Below are 19,037 nucleotides of genomic sequence, written 5' to 3'. Positions count from 1 at the left end.
TACAAAAGTTCATCTGGTAAAAGTTCATGATGAGGTCTATCAATGATCCATATTTGGTCTTGATAACTTCAACAGAAAGGGGATGAAGCCTTGTCAAACAAATGTTGGAAGAAAAAAAAGAAAAAAAAGAAAAAGAAAAAAAAACATTAGAAAAACAATAAGGTCTTTCCTCACGTAGGGGAAAGACCTTAATAAGACACTACATACTAGTGACCCCAGTTTGTTAATATTCTGTTGTATTTATTTTGATCATAAATATTCTATTTTAGTTTTTTTATCAGTGTTTACTTTCATATTCAGTCAATTTAGTTGGGATTGCACCTATTGTCGACATGAAATTTAAGGTTATGCATTAAAGCGTCTTGTGGTAACATTGGCACAATAAACCGAAAATGCTTATCAATTAACCGATTTGTTAATATAGTTTATTTATTATAAATCTTTATTTATATATTATGTGTTTTATGATTAAATGTGTTGTTTTATTCTATTAATGTGTTGTTTTATTCTATTAATGTATCTAAATCAAAAGAAGAAATGGAGGTTTAAATAAGCTACATAATTATCTAATCATTTTTACACAGTAAAATGCTTCATGAAAGAACTACATACTGCTTTTCAAATAAAAAAAAATGTATCCTTTTATTTTGATTGTTTAAAGGCATAAATCATACAGACCAATTCTTTTTAAAAAAAAATCTTTCGACTTTGTCAGAAAATACCAAAAATTTCTTCATCGACTACTTTTGGAAAACTCAAGCAGTGCACAAAATACTTTTCTGGAAAAATGAAGCCATACCTTTTTAAATAAACCTGATAACTTTTAAGTCGAAACCCTACCTTTTTCTGTTGCACTTCAAGAGTTGTACTTGCGGGAAGATAAAGGAGATTACTAAGGTTCTTTGATGTTATAATCTAACATGGTGCAGGTATAAAATGTCATGTTCTTCTGTGGTCATCGTCATTCCAAGTTTTCTTATGACACACATCGTGATAATATTACCATTTACCATTTGAATCAAAGCCATGGAAGCTGCCTATTTAAAAGTTCGCCTTGCAGTAGTGGAACACCAGTTCCGTAAAGCCTGTCAACAAATTCATCATCTGAACCACCGACTTTCCAACCTAGAGCGGAGATACAATAATGCTAAGAAAGAAGAAAATCGGCCATTCAGGTACTCATTGCGACTTCGAATAGCAGTAGTTGATGGTCTCCGTGACGTTTACCACGAGTTTGCTTTTCGAAAGGCTAAGGAATCAGAATATCTCAAAAGTGCAATGGTGAAGCTTAGCTGTTAATGAGACTAAAGCAGCCTGATGTCGGATTGACAGTCAAAAAAGGTTCTTTTCAGAACCACACACATATTTCAAAAAGAGTATGAATTGTTGAACATATATGTATCTACTTTTTTAGTTAAATAAATCAATGGTTTAATGCTTGAAATTACTTGTCATGAGGTCTTAATTTGAGCCCCATGAAAATTACGGTATTTTGTATTTCCAACAACGTTTGGCATCACCAGTTCTCCATTAATCTAAGTCTATTTTCAATTCGGTATGTATTTTATGTAAGTCAAACATCTCAGTATGGCAAAACAATCAGTATACCAAACTCAGGCAACTAAAGCCTCTCTTCAAATAGAACTTAAACTGAGAAAGGAAATGGGAAATGTGTCAAAGCGACAACAACCCGACCATAGAGCAGACAACAGCCACAAATGGGTATTCAATGTAGCGAGAATGTTCCGGTATGCCCATCGCCGAAATGAATTTACAATTATAATTATGGGCTAGACCTAAATAGACTGAACATTATTTTAGTGGTTGGTGTTGTTCAGTGGCAAATATGTCATTCATATTAGGGACCAGGAAAATATGACGCCGTTCCGCTGTTTCACATTTATTTTTTATATCGTATCAAAAAGAAGGACATTTCACAATATCTGTTTACGATTTTTGTATTTCTTTTTATTGTTTTTTTTTTATTTGACAAAATCGAAATAGAATCGATGACTTCCAAAGACTTGAAGTATATTTTTGGGTTGAAGATTTTTTTCTTTTTCTTCTTTAAATAAACTCTAGTTTTAAATCATATTATATTACTTTAAATTCTGATTTAAACCATTTGTAAAATTTAAATGGTAATTGAGTAATGCACAATATTTTCAACGTAATCATTTATTGGTCGTCTTTTCAATAATCAAGTTTTAATAGTTAAAAACATTCTCGATTATTGGAAACAGCAAAATAAAACAAGAAACATACCAATAAATATTTCTAAGACATTTGTGTGCATTAGTGTTGTTATGTAAACATGTTTAATTAGGCTAAATAGGAATTATAATTGTTATAAAAACAGTAATTATCTACTGAAGTGCATCAAACGATTTATTTACATTCTTATGTTAAGGTCTAGACTTCGAAGCCATTGGAGATATATTTTCAATTTAAAGCTGGAACTTAAATCTTAATATATTGGTTCCATGTGAATGAAGTCTCAACAAAATTTAATAAAACTTGAGTAAATTTAAAATGAGCGAATACAGAAGGAATCAAATATTCTCTGTCTTTCTTTGTAAAACAACTCGACTGATACGATAAATAAATATACAAGGAAAACTTATCTTTGAGAACTGATTAAAAGTATAGCGGTAATTGTCGTCAAAACACCCTTATTTTGACCATGTATAGCGCACTTTCACGTTTCCCAAAACACTTTATCACAACTGTCACATAAACCAAGAAAAACTAAACATTGACCAATGAACCATGAAAATGAGGGCAAGGTCAGATGAACCATGCCAGGCAGGCATGTACAGCTAAGTATTCTTCCATACAACAAATATAGTTGACCTATTGCTTATTTTTTTAGGAAAAACAGACCAAAACACAAATAACTTAACACTGAGCAATGAACTGTGAAAACGAGGTCAAGGTAAAATAAAACCTGTGCGACTGACATATAGATCATAAAATATTTCAAATCACCAAATATAGTTGACCTTTTGCATAAAGTATTAGAAAAAAATACCAAAACTCAAAAACTTAACTATTACCACTGAACCATGAAAATGAGGTCAAGGTCAGATGACACCTGCCAGTTGGACATGTACACCTTAAAGTCCTTCCATACATTGAATATACTAGACCTATTGCTTATAGTATTTGAGATATGGACTTGACCACCAAAACTTAACCTTGTTCACAAAAACCTTATTTTTACTATGTATAGCTTATTTTCATATTTCAAAACAAAATTGGGAGGATGCTTTACTAGAGAACTAGAAATTAATGTTACATTGTTCAACAGGAAAACAGTTGCTCCTTTCCATTAATTCTTCCAGAGACATATACCCGGTAATATTAAAATTTTATATCATACCAGTATGTCTTTAGAAGAATTTTTTATCAATTCCACTCAACCAATATAGTCCCTTGAGCAGAGCTCTTGCGTTTATATTTGTGTCTCCAGTTGATAAGGATGTGACACTGAAAAAGTCATAATTATGATATCCTGTATGTGTTATGTGTCTCTGATTCTACAAAGTCAGGAGTATAAATCAATTACTTACGGTTCCAATTACGATTACATGAGGCGATTTTCTCAAGTGCTATCCAGTATATATATACATGTACTTTAAATTCAGAAATTATTTCACGCATTTATTATTGCGATTTTGTCATTTTAGACTAATATGCGACTTTAATTTTTGCGATATTGAGAAAAATCCTATTAAAGTCATATACTTCTTTTCAAAATGTGAGTTTAAATAATTGCGATTTTAACCTTGTCGCAATTTTCACAATAATAAAAAAATCGCACTAATTTCTGAATTTACAATACCCAGAATGCAGTTCTATATCTTTTACAGGAACTTTGACAGCCATCACAACCTTCTATAATTTTCCTCTGACACACAAGTATCATATACACGGGGAAAATGTATGGACACAGATGCCCCTGCTAGTAACTATACCAAAAATTCTGCAATTTCAAATTACAAGGGGACATAATTCAAGAACAGCGAAAGTAATGCCACACAAATACAAACTTGATCTGTGTTTGGCGGTAATCATCATGTATAAGTTTCTTACTATTTGGTAATGTTAGAGAAAATAAACTAATTTTGGATGTACAGACAAATGTAAAACTTAATGCACCCTACCCCATAGAAAGGTCATAAAAAGGTAAGGGACATTGCTGCTGACATCAAATACTGATTTTTTTTTATGTCAAAGGTCTGACGATTTAGTTTTGCAGAATGGACACAGAATATTAAAGTTTTCTGAGTTTAAGGGGTTTCATTTACAGGAATACCTGGTTGCTCATAATTCTGTGAGAGAATTTCTTTACACCAGTCATATAGTTCAGCAATCTATGATCACAATGAAGAGTAAGGAAAGTGGAATTTGTTCAAATCCATCCTAAAATCAGTTTTATTTATACTTTAACAGCTGCAAGCATACATGCTTACAGATGGAGAATATTTATACAATGAATATTTAAAACCAGACAATTAACTATGGTCAGTGGTAGATTTTTTGTTTACACATCTGTATCTTAGAACCAGGAAATTTGTTTTACATATTAACATAATTATGAGTGGGGTCAGACTTCTTGATTTGCCTTGAGATATCTTAAATTCTTGCAAAACTCTTATGCATTTTAATACATTTGTATTAGTTTAGTATATCAACATAAGCATCATATTGGTCAATTTGATCAAGTATCAATGTTCATAGATGGTTGTTCACTGTTTGTCATTTCTTGGTTTGGTTCATAGTGTTTCTTGTTTTTCATATAGATAAGGTCGTTGGTTTTCCTGTTTGAATTATTTACCACTAGACATTATGGGGCCCTTAATATTTTGCTGCTTGGTGTGAGCCAAGGCTCTATGTTGAAGGCTGTACTTTGACCAATAATTGCTAACTTTTTGAACATTGAGACTTGGAAGGAGAGTTGTATGAATGGTAATCATACCCAATCTTCTTATTTATATCAAATAATTACATTAGATGTAAGTTTCATTATAATACGTTATTCTGATTGGCTAACATGTTATTCCGTAAACAATTGCATCAGACAATAACATTTATCATGCATGATGACACGAGGTCCGACAAAAAAGTGCACAGGTGAATTAAATAAAACTGGATAAAAATCGTGTTTTCATGATTTTAGCTAAAAAAATGTAATTATAAGTATTGAATACTTCTTTTTGAAACTTTATAGGGTTGTAAAAGCGTTGACCGTGCGTACATTTTTAGAATGAAGCGCTTCCGCGCTTCATACAAAATGTACTTCGGTCAACGCTTTTACCACCCAATAAATTTACAAAAAGAAGCATTCAATTCTTAAATAGTGTACAATTTTAGACTTGTTTGCTAAAAAATAATTCAAATTGTAAGGGTTATTGAATTTATAAGAGTTGATAATTCAATCATCCAAATGACCATGTGCACATTTATAGAGGTGCAGAGTATGTGAGTAATAAAACATTGTACTTAAATAATAGCACTTTAATAAATAGATATGATGACATTATTGTAAAATGTTTCTAATTGCACTTTCTATTTCTTTCCAGGATCTTCTTTTAGAGTAACTGTCCTGTTAAATATTATCTGAAAAATAAACAGAATGGATTAAAGTTGATAGTAGATCCTTGGCAATACATAACTTAGTATGTAAATGATTTAATTGTTTATATGTTCTAAGAAAATACATAGAATCTTAACTAATAGTAGCTTAATAGAATTTAGTTCAACTGTGATTCTAGATGATTATTACATCAGATTTTAGTTACTGTGATGTCTACTGCTTTCATATCACATGTCATTGTGTCTTCATTCTTTAAAGTTATAGTTTTGCATTAATGTATTGATATGGATTTTTGTATTTTTTCTTATTACACAATTCATTTGTACACTTTTTTTTTTTAACTGTTACTTACTTAAAAGTACATGGTACTCCCTAAAGCAGTTCAAAATAAAATCAACCTGCTGAATGATTTGAGAACGGATTCTGTTATGAGTGGGTGGTTTAGCTAGCAACAAAACCAGGTTTAACCCACCATTTTTCTTCCAAAATTGCCTGTACCACATAATTAAGAATATAACACTTGATTCCAATTCAATCTGTTGATTGATAAAGTCTTAATGTTCAATTTTATGGACTTCCTTTTTTGAATTTACCTTGGTGTTTGGTAGTTTTGTTACACTTGAAAACAAATCCTTTAACTACTTACCTTAGAATGGTGCGTGTCTGTGTCCACACTAAAGAATCCAACACGTTCAAATTGGAACTTGTCAAAATGTTTGGCATTCTTCACCGACACATCAACATAAGCATTGGTTATCACTGACATTGAATTCTGAAATAAAGAATCATGTGTCCAGAATTATCATGTGATTTAGTAACACATGGATTACTTAAAAGTTGTAGTCTATGACTTAGGCATGAAATTCAAGATTAACCAAGAAATAAAATTGCGAATGGAAATGGGGAATAAGGCTGTTCAAGAAAAAAATTTCAAACAGAAGTTTTTGAAATTTTATCAATTTTCGAAAGTATACAAAAGCACTCATTCATCAAGACATGCAACTTCACTGGTAGATAATGTTCTGCTCACTCTGAGACAAAATATTAATGCACCTAAGTTTGATGCTCAAAAATATCATGAAAATATTATTTTATTACTTTTTTTTCCCATATCCCTGCATAAAGTACTTTTTGGTGAAATACATTTGTTTTAAAATATGAGTCTAACAAATTGAGTCCCTATAAATTCAAGAGTATCCCTCATTTCATTGATTCACTGGCCACAAACTTATGTTGTATTTGGTCAGGATTATAGTGTACGGTGTATAGAGATAGTGAGAAGTTTTAATCGGAAACTTGCACATATCCCCTCAAAGTACCAAAAAGGTCAATGACTATTTCTATAACATCAACCTTTGATCTGCATCTTGAAACTAAAAAAAGTCCTGTTCTTAAGAATAAAAGTGTCTCAATATCGATATATCTGATTTCATAACCAGATGCTCCGCAGGGCGTAGCTTTATACGACCGCAGAGGTTGAACCCTGAACGGTTGGGGCAAGTACGGACACAACATTCAAGCTGGATTCAGCTCTAAATTTGGATTGTGATTAAATAGTTGACACAGCATAGGTTTCTGACACAGAATGAATGTGTTCTAATGAAATTAAAATTTTTGTTTTCTCTTAGAGCAATTCACTATGCTGTTGAATATTATTCCTCTCAAAAAAATGTTTGAAGAAATTTTCTTTTTATTTATGAAATTTCAAATGAGAAAATTGAACCCAATTTTTTTAATCACATCCCTCTTTCCCTTATTCCAAAACTAATCTCAATTAAAATTTCTAATGGAGTTTGCAACAATTACTACTCATTTTAATACATCATAAAATATTAAGATGTAAAAAAACTGCTTGTTATCACTGAATGGTAAAGATTATTTTAATTTATCAGTTGGTAGTAAAAAGTGAATATACATTGTATATTGTATATATAACAAAGATTTAAGTTGATTCTGGACAAAGAAAGATAACTCCAAATAAAAAAAATTCTTACAATTAGATATTTCTTGCTTACTATTCTGGACAAAGAAAGATAACTCTAATTAAAAACAAAATTGCTATTTCACAATATTTTGCAATAAGATATTTCTTGCCATTGCACAATACTGTGCAATTGAAAAGACTTGCTATTGCACAAAACTTAATATAATAATTTTAGATCCTGATTTGGACCAACTTGAAAACTGGGCCCATAATAAAAAATCTAAGTACATGTTTGGATTCAGCATATCAAAGAACCCCAAGATTTCAATTTTTGTTAAAATCAAACTAAGTTTAATTTTGGACCCTTTGGACTTTAATGTAGACCAATTTGAAAACAAGACCAAAAATGAGGAATCTACATACACAGTTAGATTTGGCATATCAAAGAACCCCATTTATTCAATTTTTGATGAAATAAAACAAAGTTTAATTTTGGACCCCGATTTGGACCAACTTGAAAACTGGGCCAATAATCAAGAATCTAAGTACATTTTTAGATTCAGCATATCAAAGAACCCAACCGATTAATTTTTTGTCAAAATCAAACGAAGTTTAATTTTGGACCCTTTGGACCTTAATGTAGACCAATTTGAAAACGGGACCAAAAGTTGAAAATCTACATACACAATTAGATTCGGCATATCAAAGAACCCCAATTATTCAATTTTGATGAAATCAAACAAAGTTAAATTTTGGACCCTTTGGGCCCCTTATTCCTAAACTGTTGGGACCAAAACTCCCAAAATCATTACCAACCTTCCTTTTATGGTCATAAACCTTGTGTTTAAATTTCATAGATTTCTATTAACTTATACTTACGTTATGGTGCGAATACCAAGAAAAATGCTTATTTGGGTCCCTTTTTGGCCCCTAATTCCTAAACTGTTGGGACATAAACTCCCAAAATCAATACCAACCTTCCTTTTGTGGTCATAAACATTGTGTTTAAATTTCATTATTTTCTATTTACTTAAACTAAAGTTATTGTGCGAAAACCAAGAATAATGCTTATTTGGGCCCTTTTTTGGTCCCTAATTCCTACACTGTTGAAACCAAAACTCCCAAAATCAATCCCAACCTTTCTTTTGTGGTCATAAACCTTGTGTCAAAATTTCATAGATTTCTATTAACTTAAACTAAAGTTATAGTGCGAAAACCAAGAAAATGCTTATTTGGGCCCTTTTTGGCCCCTAATTCCTAAAATGTTGGGACCAAAACTCCCAAAATCAATACCAACCTTCCTTTTGTGGTCATAAACCTTGTGATAAAATTTTATAGATTTATATTCACTTTTACTAAAGTTATAGTGCGAAAACCAAGAAAATGCTTATTTGGGCCCTTTTTGGCCCCTAATTCCTAAAATATTGGGACCAAAACTCCCAAAATCAATACCAGCCTTCCTTTTATGGTCATAAACCTTGTGTTAAAATTTCATAGATTTCTATTCACTTTTACTAAAGTTAGAGTGCGAAAACTAAAAGTATTCGGACGACGACGACGACGACGACGACGACGACGCCAACGTGATAGCAATATACGACGAAATTTTTTTCAAAATTTGCGGTCGTATAAAAAATTAAAAACAGCATGTTATATTAATTTCCTGCATCCCTTGCGCTTTTATGGATTTACTTCTATCAGGAACCCACAAAGCCAAATATTTGAATTCAAAAATTATAAGAACCATAACAATTGAAGAGCTATATTACCAAAAAAAATCTAACAAATTAGGTTCTACTCTGCATTCTAACAAGAGGGGAAGGTATGAAAGAGCCTTTTTTTAGTGCTTGTTTTGAAAAATCAAAATAAATCTTTTGAATATCATCCATGAGATAAGCACCAGATGTTATTTTGTGAAGAAGAAAAAAATACATATTTATTAGCTTTAGGGATCAAACCTTATTGAATGCATGACAGAATTGCAATACATCTTTTCGACTTTTCAGATATAATATAAAATTAAAATCATTTATATCCAAATGAATAAATAAAAATTGTAAAAACTGCTTCTCCAAACCATGTATCTGCACCTGTACCATATATTTATATTTATAATCAGTGTATGAAACATTGTGCAAAAACTAAATGTAGAACAAACTTGAGCTATGTCAGGAAAGTATGATGAGGTGGTTGATTTGATGCTAACCTTCTCTCATAAATACACATGTATATAATTTAAGATTATCTTATATCACAGAAAAAGAAATAAGTACTTTCATGTAAAATTTATGCCAATTCAATAAAGCATAAAGAGACAGAATTTAAGAATAACTGTAAGAAATTTTCAAGTTCGAGTGTGGAAAAAAGAATGGGATAGATGAAGAAGGCTGACTACAAAGATGCATGTTTAAATGATGCTTCATATTTTCTAAGATTTGAAATATAAGAAATTTATCCAACCATAAGTCGAGCATAAAGAGGAGTTAAAATTCTACTCTGGGTGGGTGCTGATCTTCTCTCTAGTATGGACATGTATGCAACATAACATAATCCTACATCTTGCCTTGGGAGATAAATCTTCATATTAAATACTATATCAGTAATACAAGGATGAACTGTATATAAAGTTGATTTATCTTTAATTTGGACCAAAACATTTTAACACAATCAATACAGAGTAATATGGGGCGTAAAGGGAGGGTATCTGCACAGAAGAATGCAAAAAATAAAATGCAAATTGACAATGAAGGAACAATTAAAAATTTTTCAACATGTTGATCTTTTAATAATTGCACGAAACTGTGAATTACGAACCTTTTTCATGACTGCACGTAAAATCAAAATGGCAAAACATGTTGCATGAAAATAACACTTTACCACCCTCAGTAATTTAATATTTAGATATGTTGAAGACCCTTTGGTCAGATTATTTTTTTGGCTCTGAGGTCGGATTGTTGTTTCTTTTGACCACAGGTGCTTGAGGACAGGATCCTGTATGAGCCCCATATAGTCCCTCCCCCCTTTTTTTTATTCATAAATCTCAGATTTTTCGATATATATCACTGTGAATCTCGACTATAGAGCGATGCTCTATAGTCGAGATTCACGTTGATAGTAAACATGCATATTTAGAGTATAAATATGGTATATAAGAATATATATGGTCACTCAATAGTCGAGATTCACGTTGATAGTAAACATGCATATTTAGAGTATAAATATGGTATATAAGAATATATATGGTACAAATAAGTGATATATATCGAAAAATCTGAGATTTATGAATGATAAAAAAAGGGGGGAGGGACTATATGGGGCTCATACAGGATCCTGTCCTCAAGCACCTGTGCTTTTGACAGGTTCCCCCTTTCCATTCTCAATTTTAGGCCTATTAATATATGGTCTTAGATACTAATGGTAGGTACTTCTTTAGACCCCCTCATCTTTATTTAGTAGAAATAAAAATATGTTCCTCCAGAATAACCTCATTTTTTGTTTTACTGATTACCTCAAGACATTTCTTATCAAATCTTCAATCTATTTAACAGTTAGCATAAATTTCCCTTTTTTTAATCTCTCCACTACGAAAACTTTATTTTTCTCTAATGAATAAAGATGGAACATAGCTATATTTCTTCTTCTATTATCTCACTAGTTGTCAATTTAACCAAAATTCATAGTTTTTGTCAAAGTTTTATAACAGATAATATAGAAAATAATTATTTTCCCTTAGATTTGTAATAAGATATAGAACTTAGTAAAAGGATAAGCTATCTTCATATTCAAAACAAATGCATCATATTTAATCAAATGAAATCTTTCTGATCATTGCTTTGAACTGAACACCTATCAATAAATCACATGTTTTTCATTTTAATACTACAATGCAAGGATTATTCAATTTAAACATAATGTGAAAAAACTTCTTAAAATAATTAAAACCTCCTTTACAAATAAATATCAATTTCATATTATGCAAAGGTAGCATATTTTTACAGATCAAATCTTTTCAGATATACTGCATATTGGTCGCAGATCAAATCTTTTAGATGTTACCACCCAAGTTGTAAACTTTTAAGAGTGTAAAATATTGAAATATGCATAAAATAACTTAAAATAGTTGTGTGACAGCATACTTCATCTAGAGTTTTAAGTTTTAGGTTTGAGTTTTAATTTCCAACTTCTATTTTAGTTCTTTTTTTTCTTATGATATGCTAGGCTGCTAGCATAAATTTTATTGAATTCTTTATGCTGATTTTCAGGGAGGAAAATCTTGCCTATATTGATACAAATTAAAAACTTTCCAAAGATTGAATTTCATCAACTTTAACATATATCATTCAACTAAATATCAAAGTGGAAGTTAACTTCACAAAGTTTGAGTTATATAATTACAATAAAAGAATTCTCCTGTCTTAAATGTAAAAAAATATGATATAAAAGTTCAATTTTAGTGTTTGACCCCAAAAATGCTATGTTCATTGATTGTCACTGTTTAGGGGTAAATTCGGAAAATAAATATATGTCATCAGGGACTGCCCATTTTGGGGGAGAGCTTATTGTATAATACTAAAGTCCTGCCCTCTTCTGATTGTTAGATAATATATGTAATATTATAAATATTTTTTGATAGCTGAATCAAAACTGCAGATAAAAAATCAAAGTAAAAAAACAGAATTCCAATGTCCCCATCTTTGCACATATTTGATCTATCCAAGGTACAAGGGCATTAACATATAAAACTCTTTTGTTGATGTTTAAAACTTTTCAGTAATATCTCAGAGAAATGAAGGCTTTAGAGCAAACATAATGTGCTTTCCATCAAAATTTATACTTCCAAGTGCATTACTCTTGAAAATATTTGATCAGCACTTATTTTTGAAAATTGTCAAATTCACAGCGTGACATGTGAACCCCCCCCCCCCCCCCCCTGTTTTAGTTACAAAGTCCTGTAACTCAAAAAGTTTTAATCTTATTTTCACCAAAAAGAATACATATAGTTTAACCATCATAAGAAACAACTATGTTAAGTTTCATGAAATTTGGATAAGTTGTTCTCATGTTAAGGTGCCACATGTTTACGTCGTTACGGTGCCACATGTTTATGTTGTGTGACGAACTTCATTGTGTAATTTTTATCTATTAGAATCATATTCAAAACAGTGTGGCTGTGGCTATTGATTGATGACCTAAATTATCCCATTGACTGGGACAGATTATGTGAACGTTTGTCTGTAACAACCACTGCTCATTATGTAATTGTTAAAGACACTTAAACTGTGGGTCATCAAAGGTTCTCAACACCTAAATAAAGTAATTCGAAAAATTAATTATAGTATAACTAATCGCCGTATTTGAATATAAAAAAATAAGACAACGCGTAACTGAACGACGCATGGATTAAACGAGTTTAATCCACAGCGGCGTTCGGTCACAAGTTGTCTTATTTTTGATATTCAAATACGGCGATTAGTTATACTTTTTATTACATTGACTAAAGGCTTATTTTTATGAAATTAATGTAGAAATTGTAAGGAACTGTTATGTTTTTCCTACGCATTCACAATTTGTTTTGATCCGACGTTATCGACGTCTTGACAACCCCTATTGTTGTATCACGTCAGAGAGTGAAATAACCACGTTTATTTCACATGTGAAATTATTGGTTTTATTTAACTGGGAAATCAATGTAATTTATTGCTACCAATGTAATAATCAGGAATAATACAATGTTTTGATTTATATCAATAATGTAAATCAAAACATAAAGGTTATTCCTGATAAATTTTTCGGATTATTTATTATTAAAGGCGTTAAGAACCTTTGGTGACCCCACAGTTTAAATTCTATAATAAGTAAGTATCAAGCAGTGGTCGTTACAGACAAACAATCATCTAATCTGTCCCAGTCAATGGAATAATTTAGGTTGTCAATCAATGGCCACAGCCACACTATTTTGAATATTATTCTATTAATTATTTGCTTATGTTCATAAATTGTAATTCATAAACGACAGCTCACTATCTTATTTTCATGGCTTATAAAGTTATGTATAAATTGCACCCTAATTGGCACCCCAATCATTCATTTCTGTGCCAGGTTAAAATCATGTGACAGGTAGTACATGGTTTTCCATGCAGGTAAAGTGGTTAGGCAGCACACTACGTCTTGTCTGCTGCAGTTCTTATATTTGATGATACCTGAGAAAAGTCAATTGAGGACATGGATTTGCACAGGACAATATAATGAATTTGCTCAAGTTAGAACATTTATTTATATTTTTTACGGTGTTATCATTTAGTTGTCATTTTAACATATCAAACAGACCCAGAGACTATTCATTCAAGTGGCGGTGGATTTATGGTTTGAAATCTAGTTTTCATTTGATTATAAATTTATTTGGGGTTCAATTATTTGTTTCAGGGGGTGGTCAATGCAGTTTTAATGCTCAGTTTTGGAACGCCACCATTTAAATGGTAGGACAACGTACGTCCAATTTATTGACACAGATCTTCCCAAATACCAGTTCTGAGGTTTATTTTAATGTATCATACAACGACTAAAATATATATTATGTTATGTGCCAGAAATTAAGTATTTGCATTTGTAGAAGCTGTGGTCAGTTTCACTGGAAGTTGGTGTTAGTTTTACAAGAAGTCTGTGTTTGATTTACCGGAAGTGGCATATCAATATAAAAGTTATGCAACTAGTGAAATATTTAATAAGTGAATATATAGTGAGCCATACATCTTACTGATGTTACAAGTATATACAGGTCAATATCAGATAGTGGAAAGTTTGGTAGGGTGAAAGTTTAGAATAATACAATCAGTATTATTTGTATCAACGTCCTCGATCTTGACCGCAAACAGAGTGTACAGATGTGATGAGACATTTTTCTGATTAGTTTCAATTTATACAAACTAACATTTCAGTTGTTTATTTTGTTATTTGTATTCATTTGCATGTTATAGTTATGTTTAGTTTTGTTTTAGTAAAATATTATTTTTTACTTCTGTTTCTATGAATGTTGACCAACTGACAATCCGATTATCCTACATCTTTACATGCTGGACAGACAGACATTTGTATAGTTTAATACATCCCATCAAAATTTGATGGGCACATAATAATAATTGATCAGCCCTGATATATAAACTTGAACTGATAATATAAATTTCATAAAAAAATGGCAAGAGTTGTGCACATTAGAGTGCTCATAAGGCTATTATCTAAGAGGCATAATTCTTTCAGAAATTATTAATCGTCACCGATTTTCAAACTAGTCTGAGACATTGCTAATATAAACCTAATTGTTACCTATGATATAGTTTTAAAAAAAATCTTGCAAGAATTTTTTGAGAGCTAACAATGCAATTTTCAATATAATTTAAATAGTTCCAGAGAGCATAAAAAAATGAGAGAAAAAAAACTGATCTATACTGATTTTTGAACTTTTCCAGTAAAAATATTTACAAATTTTATAAAAAATCTGGCAAGAATTGTACAGGTGAGAGTGCTTATACGACTGGACTGGTTAGAAATACAGGGGGGGGGGGCTGTATTTCTATAACAACAACTTACAAGTCAAATGAAATCTGATAAGCACACATGATCATAATATATGCAATTACAAATTCATCTACAATGTATTTTCAGCATATTATGTATCAACTGCACACTCAATCTAAAACCTATAAATGACCACTTGAAATGCATTTAAAGCCATATATGATGATCTGTCATACTGATATTTTCAACTCCCAATGAAACCACTCACCAATTTTTGTTGAAGGATTACATTTTGATTCTATGAAACAGATATTATCCTGAATTTAACCTGACCACTAAGGCATGCAAATGAGATCAAAGCAAAGTGACAATTGGCTGGCAATGTCTCATCATGAACAATATCCAATCAATTGTGGTGATCCTTTTTACAGTTAACTATTCTGTACAAGTTTTGGTCATTTATTGAATGCCATAATGTGTCCTATTTACTTGTAAATATCCTTATCTTGCAAATTATTACACAGTTCACCTTACAATGAACATGTGTACTAAATTAATGTTGATGTGATCACAGCCTTCCTTCATCTTAAACTTTAACCTTACTTTAAACTTAAATTTCAATCTGATATGGGATGGACAGACCGATAGATGCACAGAATTTTAAACATAATGTACATCCACTATGGTAGGTAGGGCATACAAAATTAAACATAAAAATATCAATGAAGACTGGTCCAAAGGATACAGCCGATGCCCTTGCTTGCAATGATATAAAGGGGCATAACTCCAAAACAGTAAAAGAAAGCAACCAAACTCCAAACTTGATCTAACTTTTGTGGTTTTAAGCGTTGTATACAAGTTTCATAACATTTGGTTGAGGCAAACTAAAGTTAGAGAACAGAAAACAATTTCCAGAAGTACAGACAGGGGGGAAAAACCTTAATGCCCCATCTGCTGAGGCATGGTCATAATAGATTAATATAAAGTAACAACAAAATATCAGACTGTAGTCCTATTAACCACATAAGATACATTACAAATAATGTATGAAAAATTACCGGATTGATATCTGTTAAAAATCCTCCAGGAACTTCACTTGGATCCTCTGGACTTTTGTGGAAAAATCTGAAATTTTATATAAAACTGCTTAGAATATCAATAAAAAAAATAATTAAAACATTCAATATTTGAAAACGAATGATTTACTTATTTCAATTGGAGTCCCTATGTTACTATGTATCCAATTGAAAAAAAAATGAAAAAAATCCATGATATGTCATTACCCTTCAAATTAGGCAATTACTTTAAGTAAATTCTAGATATTTGAAATACATGTAACAACATATATGTATATACTGACATCATTTATATCCAAATTATGTGAACTCATTAGCAAGTGGTCTCCTTATCTTAACATAGTCAGCAAGAAGATTTATAAACTGTTATCACAGAGATATGTCTTGCTTTTTTGTAATTTTGATAATACATGTACATATGTTGAAATAAAATATAGCAACACTTAAACATATTCAAAGTTAATGAACTATGACTGAAGGCACATGGCCAAACAATCTCCATGGAAATTAGATGTGCCACTGCTAATACAACTGCATACCAAATACCATATCATAAGTAGTTCTCTTTAAAAACAAACCTAAACACAAACTAATACATGTAAACTAAGCAAAATTTCAAAGTCAATAAACCATAACTAAAGGGGAGGGTGACAAATTTCCATGGTAATGAGATGTGTCAATGTTAATACAACTGCATACCATTACCAAGTATCATTGACCTGCCCGTACTGGTTCCCCATAAACTGACCTTATCACAAACTACTACATGAAAACTAAGCAAAAGTTTCAAAGTCAATAGACGATGACTGAGGGGGCAGTGCCAAATAATCTCCATGGAAATAAGGTGTGCAAATGCTTATATAACTGCATAACAATTATCAGTAACCTATGAATAGTGGTTCCCCATAAACTGACCTAATCACAAACTACTACATGAAAACTAAGCAAAAGTTTCAAAGTTAATAGACCATAACTGCGGGGGCAGGGCCAAATAATCTCCATTGTAATGAGATATACCAATACTTATAAAACTGCATACCAAATATCTTTGACTTACTACTATTGGTTCACCATAAACTAGACCTAATCACAAACTAATACATTGTTGATGCCGCCGTCACCACCGCTGGAAACAGCATACCTATGTCTTGCTTTTTGACTCTGTCAAGCGAGACAATAAAAAGGAAACTATTCAAGGCATACAACAGAACCAGGACCTTATAATATAGTATTACAAAGCTAACAAACAATGTAGAATGTTGTATTCATGTTTTACTTACAATCGTTCATACTGACGGACTTCACAAACAATGGGATCAGATACCCAGTGTATAAATCCTTTAGGTTTATCTGTTTCTGTTGTTTTAGTACAGGTAGCTACCAAGTCTGTAATGTTACCTTCACTGTCCTGTAAAATATAGTATGAGCTAATATATGTGTACTGAGTACAAATTCAAACTATTTTTAACCATACATTTTTAGTATTATTGTATATTTTAAGTCAGTACCTTTGTCAGATTTCATTACCATGTGTACTTAAATGGTATCAGTGCTTTAATTACAACAATACATACTGGTCACGTAATTAGAGCATCATCATAAAGTAATACAGTAAATTTTGCAATCCACATACGTAAACACATTATCATTTACATGATGTATTAAATTACAGGCTTTGGTGATCTTTACAAAAGCACTAACCCTATCTCAGGTCCTTCTGTCTGACTCTTGATACATGAGTTATACGGCATATTGTGTACATATAAGCTCTTCAACAAAAGATACATGAACTTAACCATATGGTATGAGGTTTTCTCATAGTTGAAGGCATTAAGGTTGCCTAATAATTCTTACATCCACTTATTTTGAACTTTGGTGGATAGTTGTCTAATTGGCAATCATACCACATTTCCTTATTTTATGTTTTGAATTAATCAATGTTGACTGAAAGAATGATGGAAGTTTTTCCTGACAATACCAATGAATATACTTTGTTTACTTTACCTTATTTACTTTGTCTATACTCAGGACATAACCAGCATGTCTAAGTCCCACAGGTTGATCTGCAGACCATCTTTTATAATTCTTTTCTGCTTTCTGAATAAAAAAAATGTTATAATTAATTTCAAATGATAAAAACAAAATGAATCTGGTCATTACATAAAAATACTGAAAGCTTAATGATGCAATGAAAAAAACAAAAGACAAAGAAAATTTGTTTGATCTTTAAAAATCAAAATCTTTTTTTTCCCTTTCATCTGTAAGGAAATACTTAAATAAAAATTCTCAATATCAAAATTCCTTTAAAATTGTACAAATTGTTTACAACATGCAAAATAACTTTCAAATGCCAAGTTTTCATCAACCTTCTCAAGAGCCAAAATTAAAGCTAAAGTGGATAAATACAAAAACCTTTCATATTATTAATTACCTCTTTGAAGTCACTCCTTTCTATAAAAACAGTCGAGGTAAATGGAATAGTATGAGATCCTTTAGATTCGTCTGCAGGGAAATTAGGGATAACCAGACTCCCAGAATGATCAGATGGGAAATTATTGATTGTAACTTTTAAAGGTTCTAATACAGCCATTGCTCTGAAATATAAAGGTTTGTTATAAAAACTACATAAATAAAAGAACAGAGTTCCAATATCCCTTGGCTTTGTAAATATTTCATTTGTTCAAGGTCAAAACAAAACAAAAATGTAATTTAACTTTCTAACTAACCTAAGGAGTTGAAAACTCAAACAAGAGCAATTTCTGATATATTTAATATTTCCAAGGGACATAACTCAAAAATATTTGATTGATTATATTTGAAATTGTTCAGGACATTGCTGATATTAACCTTTGATATAAATTTGCTAAAAATCTGGCAAAACTAGTACATGTGAGAGAGCTTACAATACAAATTTCCATGTAATTGA

General features: G+C 31.1%; 1 protein-coding gene across 2 annotated transcripts in view; it reads right to left on the bottom strand.

The window, feature by feature from the left end:
- Positions 1-5,513: 5,513 nt before the first annotated feature.
- The window catches only part of LOC134686344 (glutamine--tRNA ligase-like), a 33,533-nt gene continuing 20,009 nt past the window's right edge, over positions 5,514-19,037 (bottom strand). For both annotated transcript variants that reach the window (XM_063546023.1, XM_063546029.1), the window contains exons 18-23: positions 18,543-18,705; positions 18,116-18,208; positions 17,392-17,519; positions 16,094-16,160; positions 6,246-6,371; positions 5,514-5,622 (exon numbers count right to left, since the gene is read on the bottom strand). In XM_063546023.1, the coding sequence (XP_063402093.1) occupies positions 5,572-5,622; positions 6,246-6,371; positions 16,094-16,160; positions 17,392-17,519; positions 18,116-18,208; positions 18,543-18,705 (628 nt within the window). In that variant the 3' untranslated portion in view covers positions 5,514-5,571. The remainder of the gene's footprint in view (positions 5,623-6,245; positions 6,372-16,093; positions 16,161-17,391; positions 17,520-18,115; positions 18,209-18,542; positions 18,706-19,037) is intronic.

Source organism: Mytilus trossulus, chromosome 1, assembly GCF_036588685.1.
Source record: "Mytilus trossulus isolate FHL-02 chromosome 1, PNRI_Mtr1.1.1.hap1, whole genome shotgun sequence".
Classification (NCBI taxonomy): domain Eukaryota; kingdom Metazoa; phylum Mollusca; class Bivalvia; order Mytilida; family Mytilidae; genus Mytilus; species Mytilus trossulus.
The sequence above is the reverse complement of the archived record's forward strand: the minus strand, read 5'-3'. Positions and strand labels throughout refer to the sequence as shown.